At 38.9% G+C, this 23685-nt stretch overlaps 1 protein-coding gene across 4 annotated transcripts in view; it reads right to left on the minus strand.

Annotated features, from left to right (window-relative positions):
• Positions 1-2610: 2610 nt before the first annotated feature.
• The window catches only part of LOC109215631 (mediator of RNA polymerase II transcription subunit 13), a 22807-nt gene continuing 1732 nt past the window's right edge, over positions 2611-23685 (minus strand). For 3 of the 4 annotated variants that reach the window (XM_019379733.1, XM_019379732.1, XM_019379730.1), the window contains exons 3-23: positions 21160-21233; positions 20910-21049; positions 20749-20835; positions 20150-20237; positions 19991-20074; positions 19368-19445; positions 19177-19256; positions 18233-18311; positions 17869-18093; positions 15794-15853; positions 15444-15702; positions 13408-13659; positions 10250-11638; positions 9229-9499; positions 9026-9158; positions 7939-8026; positions 7755-7833; positions 7035-7330; positions 4514-5618; positions 3951-4322; positions 2611-3509 (exon numbers count right to left, since the gene is read on the minus strand). In XM_019379733.1, the coding sequence (XP_019235278.1) occupies positions 2899-3509; positions 3951-4322; positions 4514-5618; positions 7035-7330; positions 7755-7833; positions 7939-8026; positions 9026-9158; positions 9229-9499; positions 10250-11638; positions 13408-13659; positions 15444-15702; positions 15794-15853; positions 17869-18093; positions 18233-18311; positions 19177-19256; positions 19368-19445; positions 19991-20074; positions 20150-20237; positions 20749-20835; positions 20910-21049; positions 21160-21233 (5850 nt within the window). In that variant the 3' untranslated portion in view covers positions 2611-2898. The remainder of the gene's footprint in view (positions 3510-3950; positions 4323-4513; positions 5619-7034; positions 7331-7754; positions 7834-7938; positions 8027-9025; positions 9159-9228; positions 9500-10249; positions 11639-13407; positions 13660-15443; positions 15703-15793; positions 15854-17868; positions 18094-18232; positions 18312-19176; positions 19257-19367; positions 19446-19990; positions 20075-20149; positions 20238-20748; positions 20836-20909; positions 21050-21159; positions 21234-23685) is intronic. The other variant, XM_019379734.1, reaches the window with a different exon arrangement.

The following is a 23685-nucleotide window of genomic DNA, read 5'->3' on the forward strand; positions in this document are numbered from 1 at the left end:
CTGGCTCTTCCACACTGCACTATTTCTAATTCTGATAGTATCCTGGGTGTAAGCAATGCCTGGAATCCCTGAGATTCCTTGGAACTTTGAAACACCTTGGATAAAGAGAAGGCTTTGGAAATCTGGATCCCGGAAGTGGCTCAATCGCATGTTATTAGACATTAAGGTTGAATTAGGCTACTCGGATCTAGCTGTTAGCTTTTGATGTATCTTTTAATTTCCAGTTTGATTCATTGGATTGTAATAATTTTGTATGAAACTCGGGGAGTATAGTAAAAGGGCGTGGGAGGGGTCTTTACTTTTCTTGCATCCAAGGGGTAGAAATCATGAGTTAGGATTTTTATTCAAACTAGAAATCCTGCCTATAGGGTCTTTAATACTGATTCAATCACATAGAGACCATGCCTATAGGATTTAACGCTTAACTTTACCGCAAAATCACCTAGAAAGCATGTCTATAGGATTTAACATTCATGTTCTGTAATGACACATATAGAGATCATGTCTATAGGCTCTTGCATTTCTGCATATACAAATGTCATTAGGGAAACCGTTTATAGGCTCAATAACAAAGTTGCATATAGACATCATGTGTATAAGACTCCTATTAATGTCATGAAAGGGTGTTAAAATCGGTAAACGTATAGAAAGCATGCCTATAGGAAACCTCGTCTTTAATAGCATCATTCGTTCTTAAGCAGTATCGATTGCTGGAACTAGTGTCTTTACTAAAACTGGTAATTTTCTACTTCTGAAACCCGCTAAAATTGGTAAACCTTTTTCCTATAACCAATCTGCACTCCCCCGAAACTCATAAACCTTTTAATCAGTCTACATCTTTTCTGAAACAACTGGTAACTCTTTTCTAAAATCGGTTTGCATCTTTTCTCTTTGTTTAAACTGATAATTCTTTTTTCTAAAATCAACTTGCATCTTTTCTGAAACTACTGGTACCTCTTTGAATCTTTTTCCTGAAATTAATAGATCATATGCCTAGGTTTTTTATTTCAACTCATAAACAAGGGTTGGCTAATTAATGAATTGGGTCAGTCCCTGACAATTGTATCCGAGTTGCCTAATGCAGACTCTCTGTTTAAATACATGTGTTGAACCAGTCCGCTCGCTGCTTAATTTAATCTAAGACCAAATCAGTATTTGTCAAGGCATGCTAAACTAAATGATTGTTTGACTTCTGGGGTTAATTTGAGCCTTGTATGCTTGCTTGTCCTCCCCTTTTACTTGATACTTGTTTTGAATGTCGAGCAAGAATTTTATCCTTTAAACTCCACAAAGGCCCCCATCCCTTTCTTCCCCTTTAGGATTAGAAGTCCTAATACCCTGGGACTAATAGGATTGGGACGGGTAGTAGCATGCGATAAGTAAACGATACCGTTCCGCGCTTTAATACCTTAACAGGGTGGGAAGGGTAGACATGGAGATGATGATTACACGTTAACACTCCGCGTACAATTGAGTACCAGTGTTGTGCGAATGATCCATGTAATGTTTAAACCTAGGACCCCTTTCTCCTTCTTTATTAGTTTAATAAAATTTTCTGAATCTTTAAAGCTATTGCATTTTCAATTTCTGCTTCTCGCATGATCTTTCGGATTATTTGCACTAAGTACTTGACCTTTTCCTCTACTTGCACGTTTTTTACAGAAATTGCTCCTTTAAAATTCAGCACTTCTTTTAACCTTTTGTGCTTCTTGTACTTGTTTATTTACATTTACATTTAAAGTCACAATTGTAGCATGGCCGGGAACCACACTAGTGGATCTCGAGGGGTGCCTAACACCTTCCCCTCGAGATAATTTCAAGCCCTTACCCAAAACTCTGGTCTGCATCTTTAATTCTTCTAAAAGTGTCCTAATGCACTATAATCATTAGGTGGCGACTCTCCAAACTCTCAAAAAACCCAATTCCCAAAGTGGGAAAAGAGTTGTCTTCCCAAATGTCGTGAACCCGATTCCACGAGGAAAAAGGGGGCGTCAACAACCACGCCTCATGAGCCCGGGCGTCTAGACCAGTGTTGACAAAAATTTTGCCGTCAAAAATGAGCTAAGGAACAATAGTCACCGGCTCGCCATGACCGTTACTCATTTTTTTGGCGTTTTTAGGCCACAAAATTAAAATTCTGTCCGATTTCCAGATTTTCGTATGATATAGCTCACACCTCCTGACACAAACTTAAATAAAGAAAGTAAGACTTGAGATTTTTGTTGTTAAATATTGTGTGGCTATAAGTTTTTAAAACTTGTGATCTATAAACTTGTCATGGCATTTGTGTGTCTATAAATGATTCTCATTTAAAAAATATAGGAACATGCCTTTTTTTTGGGATGGACTAATAAGGAATCTAAGACAAACAAATGAAAATGGGAGGAATACATCTTATAATATGAGCACTCCTACGTCTAGTAAAAAAGTATTCACCATCTCCCACGAATATCAAATGGCAGATGTGTTCCCATAAAACCAGTAATTTGAAGGAATGAACATGCGAAGAGAAATAGTTCAACGATTATCTTGTTCCAATGCAACATCTGAAATAAACTACAGTCACAAGTTCGCCGTCAAGATATCATCAAGTGCCTTAGAACGTAAAGATAATGAGAACTCAAATCACTTGAAAAGAATTTTAAGGGCAAAAGAATTGTGTACTCAACTCTCTTCGGATCCCTATGAAAGTTACAAAATATCATGTACAAAATCAACAATCTACTATCCTCCTACTACTAACTTCTCCAAGGTTACACTCTCCGAAAAGAATGTCTTCTAACAAGTAAGCTAGTACTATATGCATTTCGTGTTTACAATCATTTCTACAGTGAAACGAACATACAAGATAGATAGCTTCAATAAGTTCTGTGCATATGCTGCAAATTTTCATGCATCCTAAACTTGGGTTTTCACAGGTTGCCGAGAAACTTCCTTATCAGCAAAGTGAAGGAGCCTTCGAAGCCTTAATACCATGTCACAGTGAAAAGGCAAAGCAGATCTTCTCTCCAAGTATGCTGGACTTACGGTCATCCATGATAAAGCATGGAGCTCTGCAGCTATGTTCTCGAGAATCAGGTGAGTCTCTACTTCAACGTCTCTTGTTTCTGAGCCTGTACCCCTTCCCCCAACCTTGCCGACACCCTTCAAGAATTTTTCCTGGATGATGTTGCTGCCGCCATAGTAATCAACGAGGCCGACAGAAAGAACTGAGGGCCATTCCTCTTTAGAGATGCTCCTTGCATCTCTCCTCATTGTAGGTACTGCTTTTGAAACCACAAAACCAGTTGAAAGAGGGATAGCACAGCCCTTGCTGTGAAGAAGATGGGCGAGTGGTGGTGATTCAGCAGTTAGGCAAGTGCGAAGCTGAAGACCAACAGGAGGTAGGAATCGCATATTCGGTGACGGGATTAGAATATAGGAGGTGGATGTAGAACCAAGGGACTTCACTGGAGTATAACCTTCAAGATAACCTGGCTGACTCACAACGCCACTACTTTGACTTGCCCCTGCATATTCATAAAAATGTGAACTGATGATAAATCCAAATCCATATGCTAAACACCAAACATCTCCCCCCCCCCCCCCCCCCGAAAAAAAAAATTTACCAACACAGAAGCCAATGCTTACCCCTATCCTGCTTTACTCCCTTGGTAACTCATATCCTAACCACAATTCCTTGACATTAGGCTATTCCTCCCTTGAGTTTCTCAAAGAAAAATTTCAATACCTCCAACAAGAGAAGCAATTCCCTTGGAGTTATCTTAAAAGTACATTATGCTTACAAGTGGCCTAGTGCATTTTATCTCTGATTGGTTAAGTATTTAGAAATAACATCTCCTTTACAGTCCATAGTATAAGAGATTCCACAAAAAAGGCAAGGAGCGCTAACTCAATCAGAGAAAAAAGGGAATCAAAACCAAAAGAAAACGGGAAAAGACAACACCTACCATGACTCACTATATCTGCTTGGAACATAAGCTGTAAGGAATGATCTATTGAAACTGAGACAAAACTAATGCTTTGCACCCATTGAAGTAAACCCCTCGAGTTGTCCACCATACCCTGTCCACCAATTAACTGCTTCCTTGTGGATGGTTGCCCCATGCCACCTTTCATGAAAGAGGAAACCTTTGAGTGAGGATTGTACAATGGACTAGGAGAGGGAGGAAGTGCTCTTTCCTGAATCAGACCTATTTCCTGTTGCTGCAAGGATGTCCCATTACTACTTGCCGACATTCCATCAGGCACGGATCGTCTTAGCTGCAGAGACCATTTCTTCACCTCAGATCCCCCAATTGCATAGAGGGCTTTCTGCCATTCTGCGTCCAGAAAATTGCATTAACAAGATTAGCAACTTCAGCAACATTACAGATGAATGATCAACCAAGCAGACAATTTATTCTAGTCCCTCAAAAGCCAGCAAGTCAATGGCATCAAAATTCAAAACCAGTGAGGATCGTAAAGCAACAATCGTAACAATAAGCAGAAGATATTGATAGGATATGTTTACCCTGGCATTCAAGCTCAAAGAAGCTTCCAATACGTGCAATAACAAAATCCCTAGGCTTGGCAATGGCAGACTCAGGAGGACATGCCTGAAGTATCTGGCATCCTTGCTGCAGAATTTGCACAAACAAGGATTGCAGACCTTTCGTATCCTGCCTACTACTAACTCCTCCAAATGGATAGATATAATTATCAAGCAATTCTCCCCTGGAATCTGTCCATATACAAACCAGCCAGCGCCAATCCTCAGTCCATCCATAACAACAATGCAGGCTTGGAAGTGACTTTTGATGTGCAGAACCAGAACCATCTGGTTCAGATGTTTCAGACTGTGTGTTTGGTCCAGTGTCTCCGCCACCTGAAGAAGCTGAACTCTGCATAAAATTTCCACTTGTACCATCATCTAACAAAAGCTTTGAAGATTCAGCCATTAGATTACCCGACATAGGAAATGAGAGTCCACGATCCAATGAACCTGGTTCAGCAAGAATGTAAAGGGGCTCAAACAAATAACGAACTTCATCTTGGATAGAGAAATCCCCAATTCTGTTTGGATCACATCCCAGACTTCCCCCTCTTGATGTTTGCCAGTTGTCCCAACTACCAGACCTTAGGCTAGCATCAAGTTCAGCCTCCCTCTGAAGGGAAGTTCCTATGCTTCGAGGACCAACACAGTCCTTCCACATACCTGGAACTGGGGAAGTCATTTGCATCAAGACCGGATGAGATCTACCAGACATGGATGATGACTGAACCATGTCACTGGAGGACCCTCGAGATATTCTGCGGGCTTTGTTATAAACTGTGAAAGCAATTTCCTTTAGGACGAGAAGCTCACTCAGAGCAGGACTTGTAACCCTAAAAATTGCGTCAACAGTTACAATCTGCAATATCAACTTAGGAATACAAAACCCTGAAAGTGTTAAAACATTTGAGAGTGACTCATCCACTGCTGCTGAGTAACTTAAGGCCTTCCCGACTTGATTCTGCAGTGTAGATCGCCTCTCTTTGTCTGAAGAAAGAACCACTGATCCAACAGCAATAGAAGATTCAACCACCGTCTGTAGGACCGCAAGAGGCTCAGGGAAAGGGCAAACCACGTATATCACCTGATTTGACATTCAAATATACACTCCCGTATCAGCTTCTGTGAAATATTTTATCCATATAATACTGCTTAAATCAGATACTCCAATGTTTCATAATTATGCAAATAGTAGAACAGCAAATAACACAAGAACAACTACCCTCAATCCCAAACTAGTTAGGTCTGCTATATAAATTCTCAATATCTATTTCTTCCATTTGGACACAATAGAACAGCATGTCAAATTCTCATTCAAGGCTACATTCCACTGATTCCTCAAAAGTATCGATAGGGTATTTCAACTTTTCCGAAGAGAAGCATTTCGGACAGATGGAAGGCAAAGACCAAAATAATGAAACAAGTGGGTATCCTAAACTAATAGAAAAGAAAAAACCAGTAATTATTAACTCAGATATGCAACCGGGAGTATAAGAGCCATTTAGCCTTAGCCAAAGTTGCTTCATCTCAATTTTCAAAAAACTTGCCTTACTAATTAAGCTTCTCAAACGTTTTGAACTGGTCACAATATATCCTTCATGTTGTATCATTCGCTTCTGTTGCCCTATTACATTGTTGTTGCTTGTTGCATTATTTCCACTGTTCCTTGAGCCGAGGGTCTATTAGAAACAGCCTCTCCATCTTGTGAAGGTACTGGGTTTATTGTTGTTGTTGGTACGTCTAGTGAATCCAATACTTCGTCTGCTGCCCTACTTTAGAGATTTATCACTTTTGAAGCTTGACTAATCCCCTTTAACAGATATATTTTAATAGAAAATTTTGAGCCCTACATAGGACGAAACATTTATAAATGCCCCCTATTATATATATGCCATCCAACTAATGAGCATTTCACTAGCCACAGGTAAGTGAGAACTACTCTACCAGTGGTCAACAGAAAATACACATTGGGGTAACAATATTATAACAGACCAAGTCATTGTGCAAGTCATTCTTTCACTATCAACTTGACAGCTCCTCAACCCCAAGCCTTAGCATCATAAACATTGTTATTACGACCAATCATATTGAAACAAATGGTTATGTAGTGGAGGCACCAGAGAGAGTAAGGAAAGTTCTAGTTGACAAGTACTTTCCAATTTGTCTTTTCGCATCCTCTTGTCTAGAAGACATGAAATCACTCGTTTCTCTCAATCTATTCTTTCCGTTTTGCTTTGCTGGCGAAGCTTAAGTGTATAAAAAGGTTCCCATATCAAGAGAAAGGTGTGGCACTGTCCTAACATCTAAACTCTATTAACAGGGTACATTATTTCCACCAATCCATAATGGACTCAACGAATTTCAGTTTAATGATGCATCTTTGACTTTATAGTGCAATAGAGAAACGAGAGGGAAAAGAGAGAGAGAAAACAACAGCGAGATAGAGAGGAGAAAGTAGAAGAGGAATAAAGAAGAACAAACAAAGAGAGTCACAACTTACTGTACATGGACCAGTACTTCCTTCTTTTGGATTCATGGTCATGCATGAACTAAGCTTTAAATTCCTAAGAACTTTTGAGAGAGACTTCAAATAGCTTTCTAAATCCCAGCCATTGGAGAGGGATAGGAAATAATCACTGATTGATCCCAGCATAGATGTGCTACTGCTGTCGATCTTCATTGACTGAGGGCAATCAATCAGAACAAAACCAGAAGATACATTCTTCCCGGAGTCTATCTCCATCTCATTTCCCATACATTGAGGTGAATGAGTTCCCAGTTTGCATGTTTCATAAACTGAAAGAGAGAAGCATAGTCAATATACAAGTCAAGGACAAAATTTCATTCCTCAAACATAGAGGTAGCCATATTTACATTACAAATATCCAAGTCAAGGACAATTTTGAAGCTTGATTTTCGAGAAGAATGCAATAATATGATCTCCCTTTTTCAATTACTTTAATATACTCTTTCCAACTTTCATCTCATCTTCTTGTGCAATTTAAAAAAAGATCTTAAATTAGTCACTTATCCACATCTTCAAAATGGAAGAGACATGCAGATTGAGATATAAAATGCAGAATATTAAATATGAAACAGCCACCTTGTAAAATCAACTCGAATTTACACTTTTCAGATACCTGAATCTTAACCTTCTTATAACCATAGCAGCCAGTATATTATTTTCTATTCAGATCAGCATCAATTTAAGCATACTAACCAGTTCCAAGCTGTTGGAAAAAATCAGTTGCAGCTGTTGTTAGAGCATTGATGTCTGGGCAGACAACGTAATATGACATCTGAAAAATGTTAATAAATGGTTAAGGAAAATAATAGTTAAGGAGATATGCAAAAGAGCTTCTTATAGATAAACTTGCTACTTGTGTTATCAATCTTAAACTTACATGCTTGGGCATTGCATAAGGCTCAAAAGGTGCCTTTTCCCAGAGCTGAAGAGAACTAGGTGATGTCTTAAGCCAATCGTCTTGGTATCTGCAACGTAAAATAACTTTAGTTCCTACATTATAAAAGCGAAATTAAGACCAGAAACAGAAAAGGAACTCCAAATAATTTGGTGATCATAAATACAATGTAACAATGTCCATGTGAGTCCTCTCCATTAACAGGTGAATACAAGAACCAAATGCAGCTCCAGCATGCTTTCAGTTAATTCAGTTATCAGCAGGTTGAAGCCTTATAGGTAATCCATATGAAAAGAAGTCCTAGAACTTAGTAAGTGGGTGACAGATTGCAACTCAGTATAAGGTAATCCAAGAAGGTGTGCTTCTTCATGTAGTTGGCAGCGAGGGAAGTGATACCGACAGCAGAGAATCTGAGGAAGTGAAGGATCACTTATCTTAGTTGGTGTTTTATGTGCAGATGTTCGGGAGAGGATGTCGACCATCTCTTGCTACACTGCCAAGTGGCTACGCGGTTGTGGTCAGTGATCTTAAGTTGGTTTGGAATTTAATAGGTGATGAGGCGTGGCATAGTTGGGCCTTCCGAGGAAGGAAAAGAAGACCGAGAGCATGGGACGTTGCACCATTAGCCATTATGTGGGTTTCATGGAAAGAGGGAAACATGAGAGTTTTTGAAGGAGTTGTTAATGATTTCGTTAAATTACGGAGTAGTCTCTTGTTTCTAGTTTTGTTTTGGGGTATCCATGAGCTCTTTCATGTAGCTGATTGGGTTTCTTTTGCAGAGAACCATATTCTGGTGTACCCATGAGGTTCCTTCATGTAAAGATGATGGGTTTCTACTGTAGAGAACCATATTTTGGTGTACCCATGAGGTTCCTTTATGTATAGATGATTTGGGTTTCTTTATGAATACAGGAATGTCTTTCTTATAGACAGCAGGGCTAAATGGACCAGCACATGAGAAATAAAGCAATTTGGTATATATCGAAATTTGGAGAAAGGCAACCCGCAATGTTCACTAATTCAAAGAGGAATGGACAAGGATCAACCACCTTCAGTATAAAATACATACCCAACAAGTATAGCAGGATACGGTACTGCAGACAATGTTGGCCTAAGCCTTGAGCCTGGTAGCTGCTCTGACTCTGATAGGCAAGTGTCTTGGCTTAATCTGCGTTCACTTGCCTCGTCCACCCTAATTCCATCTGGAACAAAAAAGAATTTTATCAAAACCCATGGCAGGATAATTGACAGTATGACCATGATAATTCACACCTTTCAAACTAGATCCACCAGCGGAGGACTGAGATGGACTTATAGGTTCTCCAACAGAAAAAGATATGGTACTTGAAGAATCTCGACATTCACTTGCACTTGCAGTCGACTCAACAGAAAAACCATCACCAGATATTCCCCCATCATTTGATTGACTGCGACCTTTGCACCAATCAACAACAGATAAAGGACCTTCCATAGTACCAAAAGCAGATTTCATAGCTGTTTTTATATCATTCTGCAGCAGAGTGAGGGTAAATGATGCCTGAACCTGAATGAAGATGTTCACATATTAAGTTGTGAAAGGTGAGAAACCCAAAGTTATATAATGTGCGAAATTTAGCAACGAGTAATTATGCATCTTCTCACCATTCAAACTAAAAATTTGTTTCAGGTGCTTACCCATGGAATCTATAATGAGAGTAGTCGCATGCTAACCAATGTGAAGAAGAAAATAAAGAAAGGAAAAAAATCACAACTGAGAAAGAACTTTCCTCCGACTCAGATGCTAACCATGTGACACCAGTGAGAAAGAACTTTCCTCCCACTCAGATGCTAACCATGTGACACCTAAATTGATAAAAAGGAAAACTATATACTGGGGAGATAAAACTAATAAATAAAGTAACAAATTCTACACCATCTCATCGATAAAGATAATGATCAAGAGAAAACTCTGAGCTGAAAATTCACAGATAGAATGCAATTTAACATCTCCATGCAGCTACACTCATGGATGTTTATAAAAATCTTGTTTAAATATTCTTTTCCTCGAGACTATCAGATAGCACTTCCCAATCTGTCCACAGTATCATAATCATGAGTAATAGGTCATCTGTGGTATCATTGCATTCTTAAGAGACTTCACCACCAGCATAAACAAGCCACTGTAGACAAGGGTAGTAGACAAAGCAGGCTAAGAGTATGCCAGAGGTGCCTCTGCTGAAAGGGGAGAGGAGGGCTACATTCTATCAACTGTGAACTCATACAAAAAGCATTTACTTAAAAACAAAAAGCTTACATCAGCTGAAAGTGGATCAATAAGCTCCACACCAGCAATATCCAGCGAATGACAGGAAGCCAATACTCCCCCACAACCTGCATGAACCATGGATGGTCCACATGAAAAGCCACGCCTCCACTGCTCCTGCAGTGCGAGCCAACCATAAGGACCATCATTATTATCAGCATCTAGTGCAACATCAACAAGAGATGTAGCTTGCTGCACAAGTAAAGCCATCCCATCAAGGAGTTCCTGAAGCGGTTGCCGTAGCCCATAAGCTAGCATACTTTCCTCAATGAAAGAATTATGCTGAACAGAGTGGCAGGCTTCTAAAGCAGATGATGGTTGTTTCATGCCCTTAGAAACTCCAACAGAGCGCCACACACCAACTGGTGCATTAAGGGTCCCATCCAGTAATCCTCCATCAATATCACCCGCTATCCTGACTGGTATTATTTCTTTCTTTTTCATCTCGGATTTGCTTGACATATTGTCCACTGTAACCACTGCTTCACCTTGTGGCTGGTTTATAATGGTACTCCCTGACATCCTGCTCGCGCCAACAGGAAGGTAGCTGCTTGAAGATAATAGTGTATGCCGTATCTTACACATAAATGCCTGGCACATAAGGCATTCAACTTCTGTTGCTAGCACAGTTTTCATTGATTGACCAAAGCTGTCTGCTTTTAGTAATGCTTCATTGGCTTTCTCGGTTTTATTGTGGATAGATTTAACAGAATTTGTCGAATTGAAACCATAAAATGGGGACTGTGCTACTTGAGCCTCACGTGTAGCGCAACTATGGTCAGAACCACACAACTTGCCGTCGTTTTTCTGTTTTCCACTTTCAATATGAGTGTAATATCTCTTTGATTGAATAATGGAGCTTGTATCACGCCTTCCAGCACCTGTTTTGAGGTTTACAGTAACACCAGACTTCCCCTCACATGCGTCAAAGCAAGGCGATAAAGGTGGGGTTGCAGAGTAGACATAGCTATTTGAGCTTGAATTTGAAGTATCCACTTCCCGGGACTTTGGGAGATAGGGATTCCTGAAAATCGAATGGGACTTCTCACCTGTAGGAGTTTCAACTGCTCCATACTCAGGAGCAAATGTCATCAGAGCTTCAGCTTTAATTAAGTGATCGAATTCACCAGCAATAGCTGCTGAAGCATTGTTTACTTGATTAGCAACTGCAGTGCTTTTTATAACTTCTTGCTGTTTGCTCAGTGAATCATCCAGACTTGCTGGCGGTGGTGGTTGATTAAAGCTATCAAATGATGGAAAACCTACTGGCAGAAGCATCTGATCTTGCACATCCATCATCGAAGGACAGGGGCTGCTACCAATATCCGCACTATCTGCAGCAGGAAACATAAGAGCCTGAGACTCTGCAGTTCCTGGAGGCTTCAAGAATAAAAAGGAGAAATTAGCTCATTTACTGGTTAGGGAAGCAAAAGAAGAAGAATATCTTACTACAACAAGGTGACTCGCATTCATCTGGCAAGAAGCAGGCATCTATTAGCTACCAATGATGTCCTGTTATGTCCAATTTATTCATAGTTCCATGTCATCCAGTAAAACAGCACATCCATCTCTTATGTGCATTGAGCTAACTTTGCAAACTCCAATTAATAACTTACACCCAAACAGCAGTGCATTCAAATATCTTGAAGCAATTAAACTTTACGGCAAATCTGTATACAAGTTGTAGAATTCCTATCTCCCATGAGGCATGATGAATGTACACACTCTACTCCAAGAAAACAAAAACAAAAATGAATCATATTTAGGTTGTGTTTCATGCAATGGAACTACTGGATCATCTGTTCCCTTGAGATGCTTTGGTTTGCTTAGTTTCATAGATTAGCAAAGCCTTCCATATGATATAAGAAGGCTAATTGGTTTGACAAAAATCAGCTACTCAACTGTAATACACATTTATATTTTACTAGCTTTAAAGTAGGCGCGTTGTGCGTGTTCTCCGTATCAATGAATATAAAATTTAGAAAAAATTACACAAATATTATTAAACTATATGATGAGTTATAAAATAAAAATTTTAAAAAGTACAAGCTCTTGAAAATATTGAATATTCATCCTATTTAGCCAACTTAATAAAGAAAAAACTATGTCATGCAAAAGTATTCTAACACCTTTACATAACTTGATATAGAAGTTGTGCATTTGCTTTAATAGCTCAAATAGAATTGAATAATACATTGACTTGTATTACTATACTATGTTATCATAGCCTTAAAGAAATAAATTATATTTGCTCAAAGTACCTAATATAAATTTCATATTATTCATATTGAACTCAAATTGAAAAATACGACAAACAATAAGACACTCCATATTGTTGGATAAAACTGTCATACTAAGAATTTTATTAGATTAGTAATATTTAAATCAAAGATAATTTTTTCCTAGAAAGAAATAAAATGATATAAATTAAATCATTATATCAATATGATATAAGTTAAAATTTGCTGAAAAATTATTTATATTGTTGATGTACTCAAAATAAGTTGAATTATTTACATTGTTAGAGTATTATTTAGCTGCTAAATAATGAAGGATTTATTGTTGGGGTGAAAACCCCATACTTAGACATCAATAGACAACTCTTAAATAGAGAATTATAATTTGAGATTCTAATTAATATAAAAAATATGCTTGCACATTTCTCTTTTGGTGATATATACCAAACTTGTAAAAAGTGTGTTTTTGTATGTCACACATGTAAAAGTTCCCAAAAAAAATTAAATGTCTTAACGCTTTGTTAGGAATTTTCCTTAAAAATGTTTATGTGTGTACACTTGTATAAGTGGTAAAGTTTGGTTTTTAAAGTCCTAAATGTTATGACCTTTTACATTGTTTATATAAGGAAGAATCTAATTAAAAAAATTAGTTGATTTCAAAATCCTAAATTTTAGGAAAAATAATCAATAGACTATTTTGTCTAGTGTGAACTCTATTTTTAAAGGGTAAAAAAGGCGAACGACATTTCTCTAAGGGCCTTCGTGCTTTTAATATAGTATAGATAACTCTCAGATTTTCAAATTTAAATTCTAAGTTCCAGGTCGAGGAATAATCAGGGTCTTAACAAGACTCTAGCACATACAGTTGAGATGATGCAACCGCACTTTGGCATCCATGGTAAATATAACTACCTCTCCAAATGGCAAAACATCATTCTCAAAGAAGTCACCAAAATCTCCAAACTCTGAGAGAAGTGCCTGAATATCCATGCCTACACCTCTATCATCATCATCCCAACCCCACTGAAGCCCAGTCTGATCATTTCCTCCAGTTATTGCAGAATTATTAACTTCCATTGAGGCATAGTCACTTGTAGATGGATTTATCACTGCTCCTGCCTGATTAAATGACTCTGAAATCCCAGTTCGTGACCTCTTAAAGCCCTGCATAGAAACACAAAATGTCATTTCAGCCAATTCCTGTAAACACATGCACACCATAAGAATTGGGTGGAGAAAACAAAAGAGCACTTGGCACATGCAAACAATATGGATAACAGGAACTGTGCACATTTTAGTAACATTTATGCAAACATTTCAGAGAAATAAGGTAATCACTAGTCAAACAAAGGTGGGAGCAAATACTGTAACAGAGTTCCTCTTCAACACCCAAAAGAAGGGGAGAAGAATCTCTATGCCAAAGAAATTGATCATCATCGACCTCACAAAGAAAAGATCAATTATACCAATGTCATAATTATGCTACAGAATCTATGCAATTCCCTATTTCTGATACACATGTTGTGCCAATTTAATACTTAACTCAAAGGCGGATCCAGGATTTAAAATTCATGGGCTCAACCTAAGATTCTTAGCATTGATACCCTTGTACTTTTAAAATTAAGGGTTCATACCTACCGTTTGTTGCAATTTTGCTGAACTTTTACACATAAATTTATGTTCCACGTTAAGAGCACTGGATTTAGATGAACCCGGCACCGCAACTCAACATCCGCCCCCAACTTATACTACAAAGAGAAGCCTTTATGCTGGGGGGACGGGGCCTCTAAATCTTTTCTAGCCTTTATTAGCTTCCAGATTCAGCTAGAATACTATGTGCATCCAGTGCAAAATACTGTCTTATCCACCCTCCACTAACTAGCTTCAATCAGATACTATTATCTCTGAAAACTCTTCTCAGATCCTTCCTCTTGGTTCCAACATTCCAGATCCTTCCTGTTCCCTTTAGCAAAAGGGGTATAATGAAATGGACAAACGGTTGTGTGTCTCTCTTCTATAATCATAAATTATCATATTTATCAATACTAATTATGCCACTGTTACAGAGATAACATAAGCAACAAAAAGTTCTGAGAAAGTCCATCAATACTATTCTTTTCAATTAGCATCATTGCCTGCTGATCAGAGCAAAAAGTTCGCAGCCACAATAACATTTTTAGGTTTAAGAATTTGACAGATATCTTTTTCCATGACCAAACAATCAAGTGAAAGAAGTAGAAGCAGCCAAAACAGAAATTGCAGAAGCGCAATGAACCAAAAATATTTATCTTTAAAGCAGAATTCCTAAAAATGAACTCAAATTTTAAAACTCCAGATAAGTTGTTGATTATCTTCATTTTGAATGTCAAACTTAACAAATTCTCGTAGTGAAGTCACAATTTCTATGTTTCTTACTACTCTGACCTTTTTCTTTCTCTATTAGGAGCAGAACAATGAAAATTGAGAAGCCGGTATGTGGACCTGAGACCTCAAGGTTTGATTATAGAAGATACAAAGAGAAGAAAAGACCAACAGTATCGGCGTCAGCATGCTTGTCAGTTTTGCTGCAACAAAGTCCTGAGATAGAATAAGCTTTCTATTTGTGCGCTACGGCAGAGAATAAACACAGATGTACAAGACTTCATGCTTCAACAATTCATAGCTTCCAAGTCATGTTATACTTTCTTTAGTAGATTCCTCCTTGGATGGACATGGAGTGAGGCACATAGAAGGTTGCAACTCAATTCTAAGAAGGTACTATGTACCTCTTTGAATTTTAAAAAAAGATGACATAGCAAGATAGTAATAAGAATAGTCTCCAGTTCACTAGTCAGCAGGTTAAAGAAGGTTAAGATCGAATCAGGACTACATATTTAAATATAAGATAGTGGGTACAGTCCAGAGGACACAAATTAGAGAGAACTCAAAAATATGTACAGGAAGCATACCGCTTTAAGATTGTCATTTTGAGACTGATCCACAGAAGATAATCCAGATGGTCTACACATCAAAGAATCGGCATCTGCTTCAAGATCGCCAGCTCCTGAGGTCTTGTAATCACTATCACTGGAAGAGGTACTTACGCTGCTAACACTACTACTATTGCTATTACTACTACTGTTATAATGCCGATTTGAGCGCATGATGTTTGCATCAAGCCAAGATCCATCTGTCGAATCGACTTTGGCATCACTACTAAAATCAAAACTGCAAATATTGTGGATTAGATGTATGAGATAGAAGTTCAACCTAAAAAAAGTTATGGAATGAACTGCCAATATGAACAAGCTGAGAGTACCAATGCATCAAGGAGGATGTAAAGGACAATGAGGGCCCAATCCAGTTCTGCAGCCAGAACCTGCGAATAGAATGTTTGAATGTTAATTTATTCTCTTTTTCATTAGTGGAAAAAGAAACTTGAACGGTTTCTAATTGTGCATGTCATCCTTGCATAGAACCATCTTAATAATCTCCTCTAAGTCATTCTAATTTTATCAAATGTCCATGGAGGAACTCTTCATGATTCTCAAGCAAGATTTTGGAGGGAAAGAAAATTCAGAATCATTCTAAATCATTCTATTTTTTTTTAGAATCACAATTCTCAAGTAATAGAAAAAGCAAAGTCCCAAGGGAGGTTCTATGGAGATCTTTGGAGGCTAAAGGTGTTCCGGTAGCTTACATTAGGGCAATCAAGGGCATGTTGATGGGGTTCTATCAGGGATCGCTCTTAGCCCGTTTTTATTTGCCTTGGTGATGGATGTATTGACGCATCACATTCAAGGGAAGGTGTCATGGTGCATGTTATTTGAAGATGACAGAGTACTGATTGAAGAGACGAGGTTTGGAGACAACCCTTAGAGTCTAAAGGTTTTAGGTTGAGTAGCACTAAGACAGAGTATTTTGAAGTACAATTTCAGTGCTGTGACTCGTGAATCTGACATGGAAACGAGGCGGGATTTACGAGTCGTCCCCCGAGAGAGAGTTTCAAGTACCTTGGGGCTATAATCCAAGGTAATTGGGAGATTGACGAGGATGTCACGCATCGGATTGGAGCGGGATGAATGAAATGGAGACTTGCATCTGGTGTCTTGTGTGATAAGAATGTGCCACCAACACTCAAAGGTAAGTTCTACATAATGGTGGTTAGACCGACATGTTGCATGGGGCAGAGTATTGGCCAGTCAAGAACTCTCATGTCTAGAAGATGAAAATTGCGGAAATGAGGATGTTAAGATGGATTCAAGAATGAAGATATTCGGGACAGGGTAGTCGTGACCTCCATGACGGACAAGATGCAAGAAGCAAGGCTGACATGGTTCAGGCATGTCAAGAAGAAATGTACAGACGCCTCCGTGAGAAGGTGTGAGAGGTTGGCGATTGTGGGCCTAAGAAGAGGTAGAGGTAGGTCGAAGAAGTATTGGGAAGAGGTGATCAGGCGGGATATGGCGAGTCTGCAGCTTACCGAGGACATGATCCTTAATGGGAGGGTATGGAGGTCGAGGATTAGGATAGAAGGCTAATATGTAGTTGCGCGTTTTGCTTTAGACAATCTCTCTACCTGCACAAAGTATCCATAAGTTCTGTGTACACACTACCCTCCCAGGCTCCACTTATGGGATTATACTCGGTTTGTCGTCGTTGTTGTTTAATTCTCAAGTAAATTTGAACGGAAAGGCACCTTAGTCACACACAAACAGCACTAATATGCACTTTTGAGTAAATACTCGCATGGATGGATGTTAAGCAAGAATATATTGATTTGTCAGGTTGATTCTCGATAAGGGTCAAGGTTAAAGCAACTAAGCAAGAAACACTAAAACTAGCCTATAAGTATCCAATCCCAGCTTTATTATTTAGATCGAAGTATGAGATGTCAGTATAGAAACTTTGCTTAGAGTGGAAACCACAGATATAGACTTCCCAGAGAGAACTTATTCACCATAATCTATCAGCACTCACATCGACTCTCTGATAAAGCTTTAAGAGATGGAATCTATTACAGCAAAACCTCAAAAGATGGAAGTCATAATATTTCTACAACCTAGTAGGGGATGGATGGTTATCTGGCCATTACTGTGGTGAAAAGGCCAGAGATTTAAAATAGTAGTTTTCTGTCATGAATGTGGAAGGTCACAGATTTGTCTTGGGCTGAAAGGACACTAGTTAAATGTTGACTGACACTAGTTTAATGTATCTCCTTTTTTATCAGCAACTACTTTAATGTAATCTTATTCCACATCAGCTAGATGCAAACTTATGCTCCTTCCCATGCGCTCTCTCTCTCTCTCTCTCTCTCTCTCATCAATGAAACTTCTGTTCCAACTCCAAAAAGGAATGAAGAGAAAAAACCTTGTCAGAATTTAACAAATATACCTTTTTAGAGAAGATCTAGCACATGCTGTTTGCACCACTGGAACAAGAATAGCCTCAGGAGGGTAAATAAGCATTCTTGAACTTTCTTTTATATTGTTGTTTCCTGGTGTAGTGCAGCCAAGGCTAACTTCAACATAGCAATTCTGTCCCTTAAGCTGATAACCAGATCGAGAAACATTGCATGGTAGCCCAACAATACCGTTTGAAGCACTAAACTTGCAGGAACTGTTTGAGCAAGTCAAATAAGAACCACAGTAAGGCAACCACATTAAGATGGCTTTGAAAGAATGATGTTCACAAACAAGAAAAGGAGGGAGTGAGAAGGAAAAATTTCAAAACAACCCAAAAAAGAGGCAAATTTGACCTAAGATACACTTGCTTCACAAGATCAGCAGGGCAACATCCAGTGAGCCTCCCACGCATTCCATGAGGTGAGACAATAACTGGAAAAGAGGGAAAAAAAAAGGGATAAATGAAAGTACGAACATACCTAACCATTCAGGAGCATAGTGATGGTGCCAAAAGGTTTTTTATTGGTTGAAAACCAAGTTCAACAACAAAAAATCAGTAAGTTCCTACAAGTGGGGACTGGGGAGAGTAGTGTGTACACGGACCTTATCGGCTTACTCTACCCTGGGAGGGCAGAGAGGTTGTTTCCGGTAGACCCTCGGCTAAAGACGAAATGAAAAGAATCGGTGGCAATAAGTGGTATCAACAACAAGATATTAAGAAACAACAACAACAACAACAACAAGCCCAGTGTATTCCGAGGGTAGTGTGTACGCAGACCTTACCCCTACCTTTAAGAAGACAGAGATGTTGTTTCTGGTAAACCCTCCAAGGTATTAAGAAAATCAAAGCGAAAAAAATTAATCAAATAGCAGGTAGTACCAGCAATCCAAGAATGAAGAGATACCATGCCAACACTAATGCTACCAACATGTTTCTTTAGCTTCCCTTAGATTCCATTAGGTTGTAATTAGTGTAATGATAGCAAGAATCGCACAGGTTCTGGAAGAACCTATTGGGTAAAAGGGCAGCCCGGTGAACTAAGCTACCGCTATGCGCGGGGTCCAGGGAAGGGCCGGACCACAAGGGTCTACTGTACGCAGCCTTACCCTGCATTTCTGCAAGAGGTTGTTTCCACGGCTTGAACCCGTAACCTCCTGGTCACATGGCAGCAACTTTACCAGTTACGCCAAGGCTCCCCTTCGAAGAACCTATTGGGTGATTAACAAAATTCAGCATCTGAATGTACATCCAAGCGTTTAATTGTTTGTAAAAGCATTGTTTTGCAGCGAAACCAACCTGGAAGCCTCTCACCAGAGACATTAGATGTATCCTCTGATATTTTATCAATGTCACCACTTGAAAGTGCTCGTATATGCCTAGAAGAAGGTATGAAGAGCAATAACTTATTACAGGACCAAATAACAGAAAGGATAGATTGCAATCCCTCCCTCAAATTAACAATGTAAACAAGGGTTCATTAATCTTACTTTGCAGATATTATAACGTGGACAAAGATAGCCTCTTCCGTAGCAGAAAATATGAACTCAACCACTGGCTGTCCCTTCCTTTAAGAAAGCAGCAAGTACAAATCAGACAGATATAAGGGTTAATTACAATGAAATCGCGATTAGAATGACAGAAGAATAACTCGGGAACTAGCATACATCAAGGAGAACAGTAATACAAAAAACACTTAGACCATGATTAGTATCCAATTCAAAAAATGAAAATGCAAATTACAGGCACTGGGGAAGCTTTGAACATTTAGCAGGCAAATAAAAAAGATATAGCTACTACAAGTGCCACACCCAGAAAAGATTAAAAAGATATACATTTTCTCAAACTTCTAACTGTACATAAAAACAGAATGACTCCACAGATTGAGGTTGTAACTGAAAAATCCAAAAGTATACTAGATTGGAATCAGCACCACGGTCCCTTTATCTCCATAACAACTTCTAAGTCGAGGAGCGCACGATTTCATGGCAACATAAGGAAGATAGCACGGTAACAAAGGAGGTTATAAAATCATAGTAAAACCATAATTCTTGATCTCCGTGGTGTCAAACCACCTAGGCCAACAAAACAATGTAAGCATTAATAAACATACCTGAACAACTCTTCATTCTGTGAAAATGGATGGTGTCTAGTAAATACATCTCCATATCTCACATATGAAAGTCCTCTTAGTTTTCTGCCATTTCACGATAACAAGTAAATAAATAATAAATCACGGAAACCTCTAACATGTGAGAATAACAAACATTACCTTTCCATGCAATTCCTTAAGGCCTGAGATAGCGCAGCAGCAACCTCTTCTGAATCTCCAGGAGCCACCCAGAGACCAGATGCCAAAACTGCAAAAGATATGATAAAGATTGTTAAGCAAAAGCAAAACGAAAAACAAAAACGGGAATCAGGATAAGTTCAAGAGTTAAGTGCAATTCAATTACAAAAACAATGACAATTGGTCAATCAGTCCATCAACAACGCCTCAATCCCAAACTAGTTGGGACCAATGATATAAGTCCTCTACATATTCCGCTCTATTCAGGCCCGTCAATATTGGTAAGTAACTTGTCATTTAACACAGATCCCTAATTCTCTAAGATTGGAGGTTTTCAAAATTTCACACTTGTCGTCGCCAGATCTAACCCAAGTGTAAAAACAACTAAACCCTTAATCTCAACTAGTTGGTATTGCCTACATGGATCCTTTGCCTCCATTGGATTCTACTCTTGGCTAAACCTGCTTTGATTCCTAAAGATTGTAGGCATTTTCAGACAATTTTCTTCATGTATAACTTTAGGTCTACCTCATCCTCTTTTAGCACCTTCAATCATCGTAGTGTCGTCTAATATAACATACCTCTTAATTTGGATACAGCTGACTGTGCCTTTTCAACAACAGATGAATGCTGCCCAGGGAGAAAAAGCCAGAGCTTGATCTTCTCATCTGAAAACTAAAAGCAAGCAGAAGTTAGACAACTAAGAAATTTACAGTTTAACTACTTTGCTGACCATCCATACCAGGGTTATGAAGACCCTGAGATGGGTCCCAAGGTCCAACAAAGGAATTGGTCCACGTGCTGAGAAATCCTTCCTTCTGCAATTGCAGATGCGATGAGAGCACGAGCCATGTAGCAGCGTCTTTCTTATCCAGCTTCACACTTTAAAACAGATCGCAGAACACGAAGAATTAAATAAATTTAACAGGTAGTTTATTCAAAGGAGACAGTACTATGCATTAAATGGACTTTAGACTGCTCAAATATCAAACCTCTTGTCCACCAGAGAGCTGACATCAGATTCATGAGGAAGAAACTGAAACCAAGATATCTGATGTAAACCGCCCTGCAAAACCAGAAAATAATAGATGAGTTCAAGGCAAATATATGCAATCATAAAAAGCATCACAACATCAGGGACAGTTCGAGAGTACTATATTAGAAGAAACTATATCTCTTTCTCAGTAATTCTAGAAAATCAGTACAAATGGCATGAAAAAAATGCACACAAACATATTTATTATGATATACCATCAAAGCAGCTGGGACTTCCTCAAAAGAAAGAAAGCTGGAGGCCTGATAAAATCCCCGAACAGGAAAGGGAATTACCATCGGTACTACATTATATGTGAACCAGTTTTTGGATCAATCTGTGTGGTCAAACTTTTGGGAGCACCTTACGAAAGCTACAAATATCTGGAATGGTGTAATTGAGAAGTTTGAGAAAAGACTAGCTACAAGGCAGATGCAATACCTTTCGATGGTTGGCAGACACACTAATAGTTAGTGTCCTTGACAGCATTTCCAACTTACTACATGCCACTCTATCCCATGAGAAATAAGGTTCTTAAACAGCTTGACAAGATCAGAAGAACCGTCTTACGGGAAGCTAACAGCAAGAGCCGCAAATTCCACCTAGTGAAATGGTCCAAAGTCACAATTCCAAAGCACCATGGTGACCCGGTATAAAGAATCTGACTATGCACAACAAATGCTTGCTCATGAAGTGATTGTAGAGGTCTACACAGGAGGATCAAGCTCTATGGAAGAAGGGTGTCAATGCTAAATATGAAGTTCAGAACCATTGGTGTAAAAGCTGCTTAGAGTTCCACATGGAATATGCGAACTTTGAGGTCAGTTCTCTCAGAATACTCACTTTGCAGTAGGCAATAGTTTACATATCAAATTTTGGAAGGACAATGGTTGGGCAGTTCTACTCCTAATGGATGATTACCAAACCTCTTTTCAAATTTCACGTGTTCCAGATTCAACCATATTCCGGAACAGAGAAGACAGCACCTGTAACCTATACAAGACTGCATATTTGAGGACTTACTTGACCTTCACTCTAGACTGGATAATTGCACAGTGAATAACCAGGCAGTTGACTACATAAATCTGTGTGAAGCATGCCTTACCAGGGATAACCTTGGTAAAAGGAACATTCAGATTGTGAATAGATTTTATACGTGCCTTCAAATACAAAAACCAACAACCACATGCCACAGATACTAAGCACGCCTTTGAATGTTGGAGCACTTGGAAAGTTGGTAAAGCCATCACAAAAATTTGGAAGATGATCCCTTCTAGCATTTTTTTATAATGGTGGTGTCAGGGACAATTTGCACGCACTTCGACTAATTTTATTGGGTACCTCCTACCAGCACTAGTACTGGATAACTCGCTCACCATGACCTAGGCAGATCGGCAAAAAATTACCCAGTGTCTTTTGCCTCCGGGGTTTGAACTTGAGACCTCATGATTCTTTCCACTTCATTGACCACTAGACTACACCCTTGGGTGCAATCCCTACTAGCATTTGTTGGTGTGCATGGACATAATGGAACAGAAGATGTTTTGATTGTTTATCAACCCCAGATCATTTTCTTAAGGCTAGAAGTCTATTGTATCTCTTTAGTTGGCATAATGTGTCCCATGTAGATCCCCTAATAACTCTTTTGAACTTTGTTAGCTCCCAGGACTTAGCATAGCCATTGCAGCAGATCTATGGAGTATGTTTGCATGACTCTTTGGGCTTAGATGGGTCATGCCACATAATATTAGGGATGCTTTTAAGTCTTGGAGTTACTGGAAAGTTGATAGCACCATCAGGAAAGTCCGAAAGATGATACATGCCGCTATTAACAGCAGATGTTTTGATGGACTATCAACTTCTCCCCACAAACTCAAGGCAAGATAGCTCATGTATCTGTATAGTTGGGCTTATCTATCCCCTATAGACTCCCCTCATAGTTTTTTGAATTTTGTTAGCTCCCTAGTATAAACATCTGTAAGGAGCTAGCAATCCCCTTTTTTTTTGCTATACTCTTTTGTAATTTCAGCATCTTCTTGATGCCAGCAATGAAACCAACTACTTCATCAAAGAAAGGACTTAGCATAGCCATTATGTAATGGAGCTAACATCCTATATTTTGCAATCTTACATTTTGTGCTCTTTTGCATCTTCTTGACGGGAAGCTACTTACCTCATCAAAAAGACATTAGAAGATGGAATAGGAATGTATATGCAAGGAAGAAGATCACGTTGAGGGAATTGATGACAAGTACTGAGACTCAAAGAGGGTAGGAGGAGAAGGATTTTACTGGAGGAGAAAATGAGAAAAGGGGTGATAACGGAACTAGTGGGTGTGGTAAGTTGCTAAGGAAATTAGCTGAAAGCAAACGAGAGTGTTCAGTAAAGAAACTGTCTGCATGTTCTGCTGGTTGGGAAAAAGCATTTGAGGAGGAAGAAGAGGTTAGGAAGGCAATTGAGGGCCTCACTGCTCTCCTTTTTTTTT

Source organism: Nicotiana attenuata, unplaced genomic scaffold (genome assembly GCF_001879085.1).
Source record: "Nicotiana attenuata strain UT unplaced genomic scaffold, NIATTr2, whole genome shotgun sequence".
NCBI classification, from domain to species: domain Eukaryota; kingdom Viridiplantae; phylum Streptophyta; class Magnoliopsida; order Solanales; family Solanaceae; genus Nicotiana; species Nicotiana attenuata.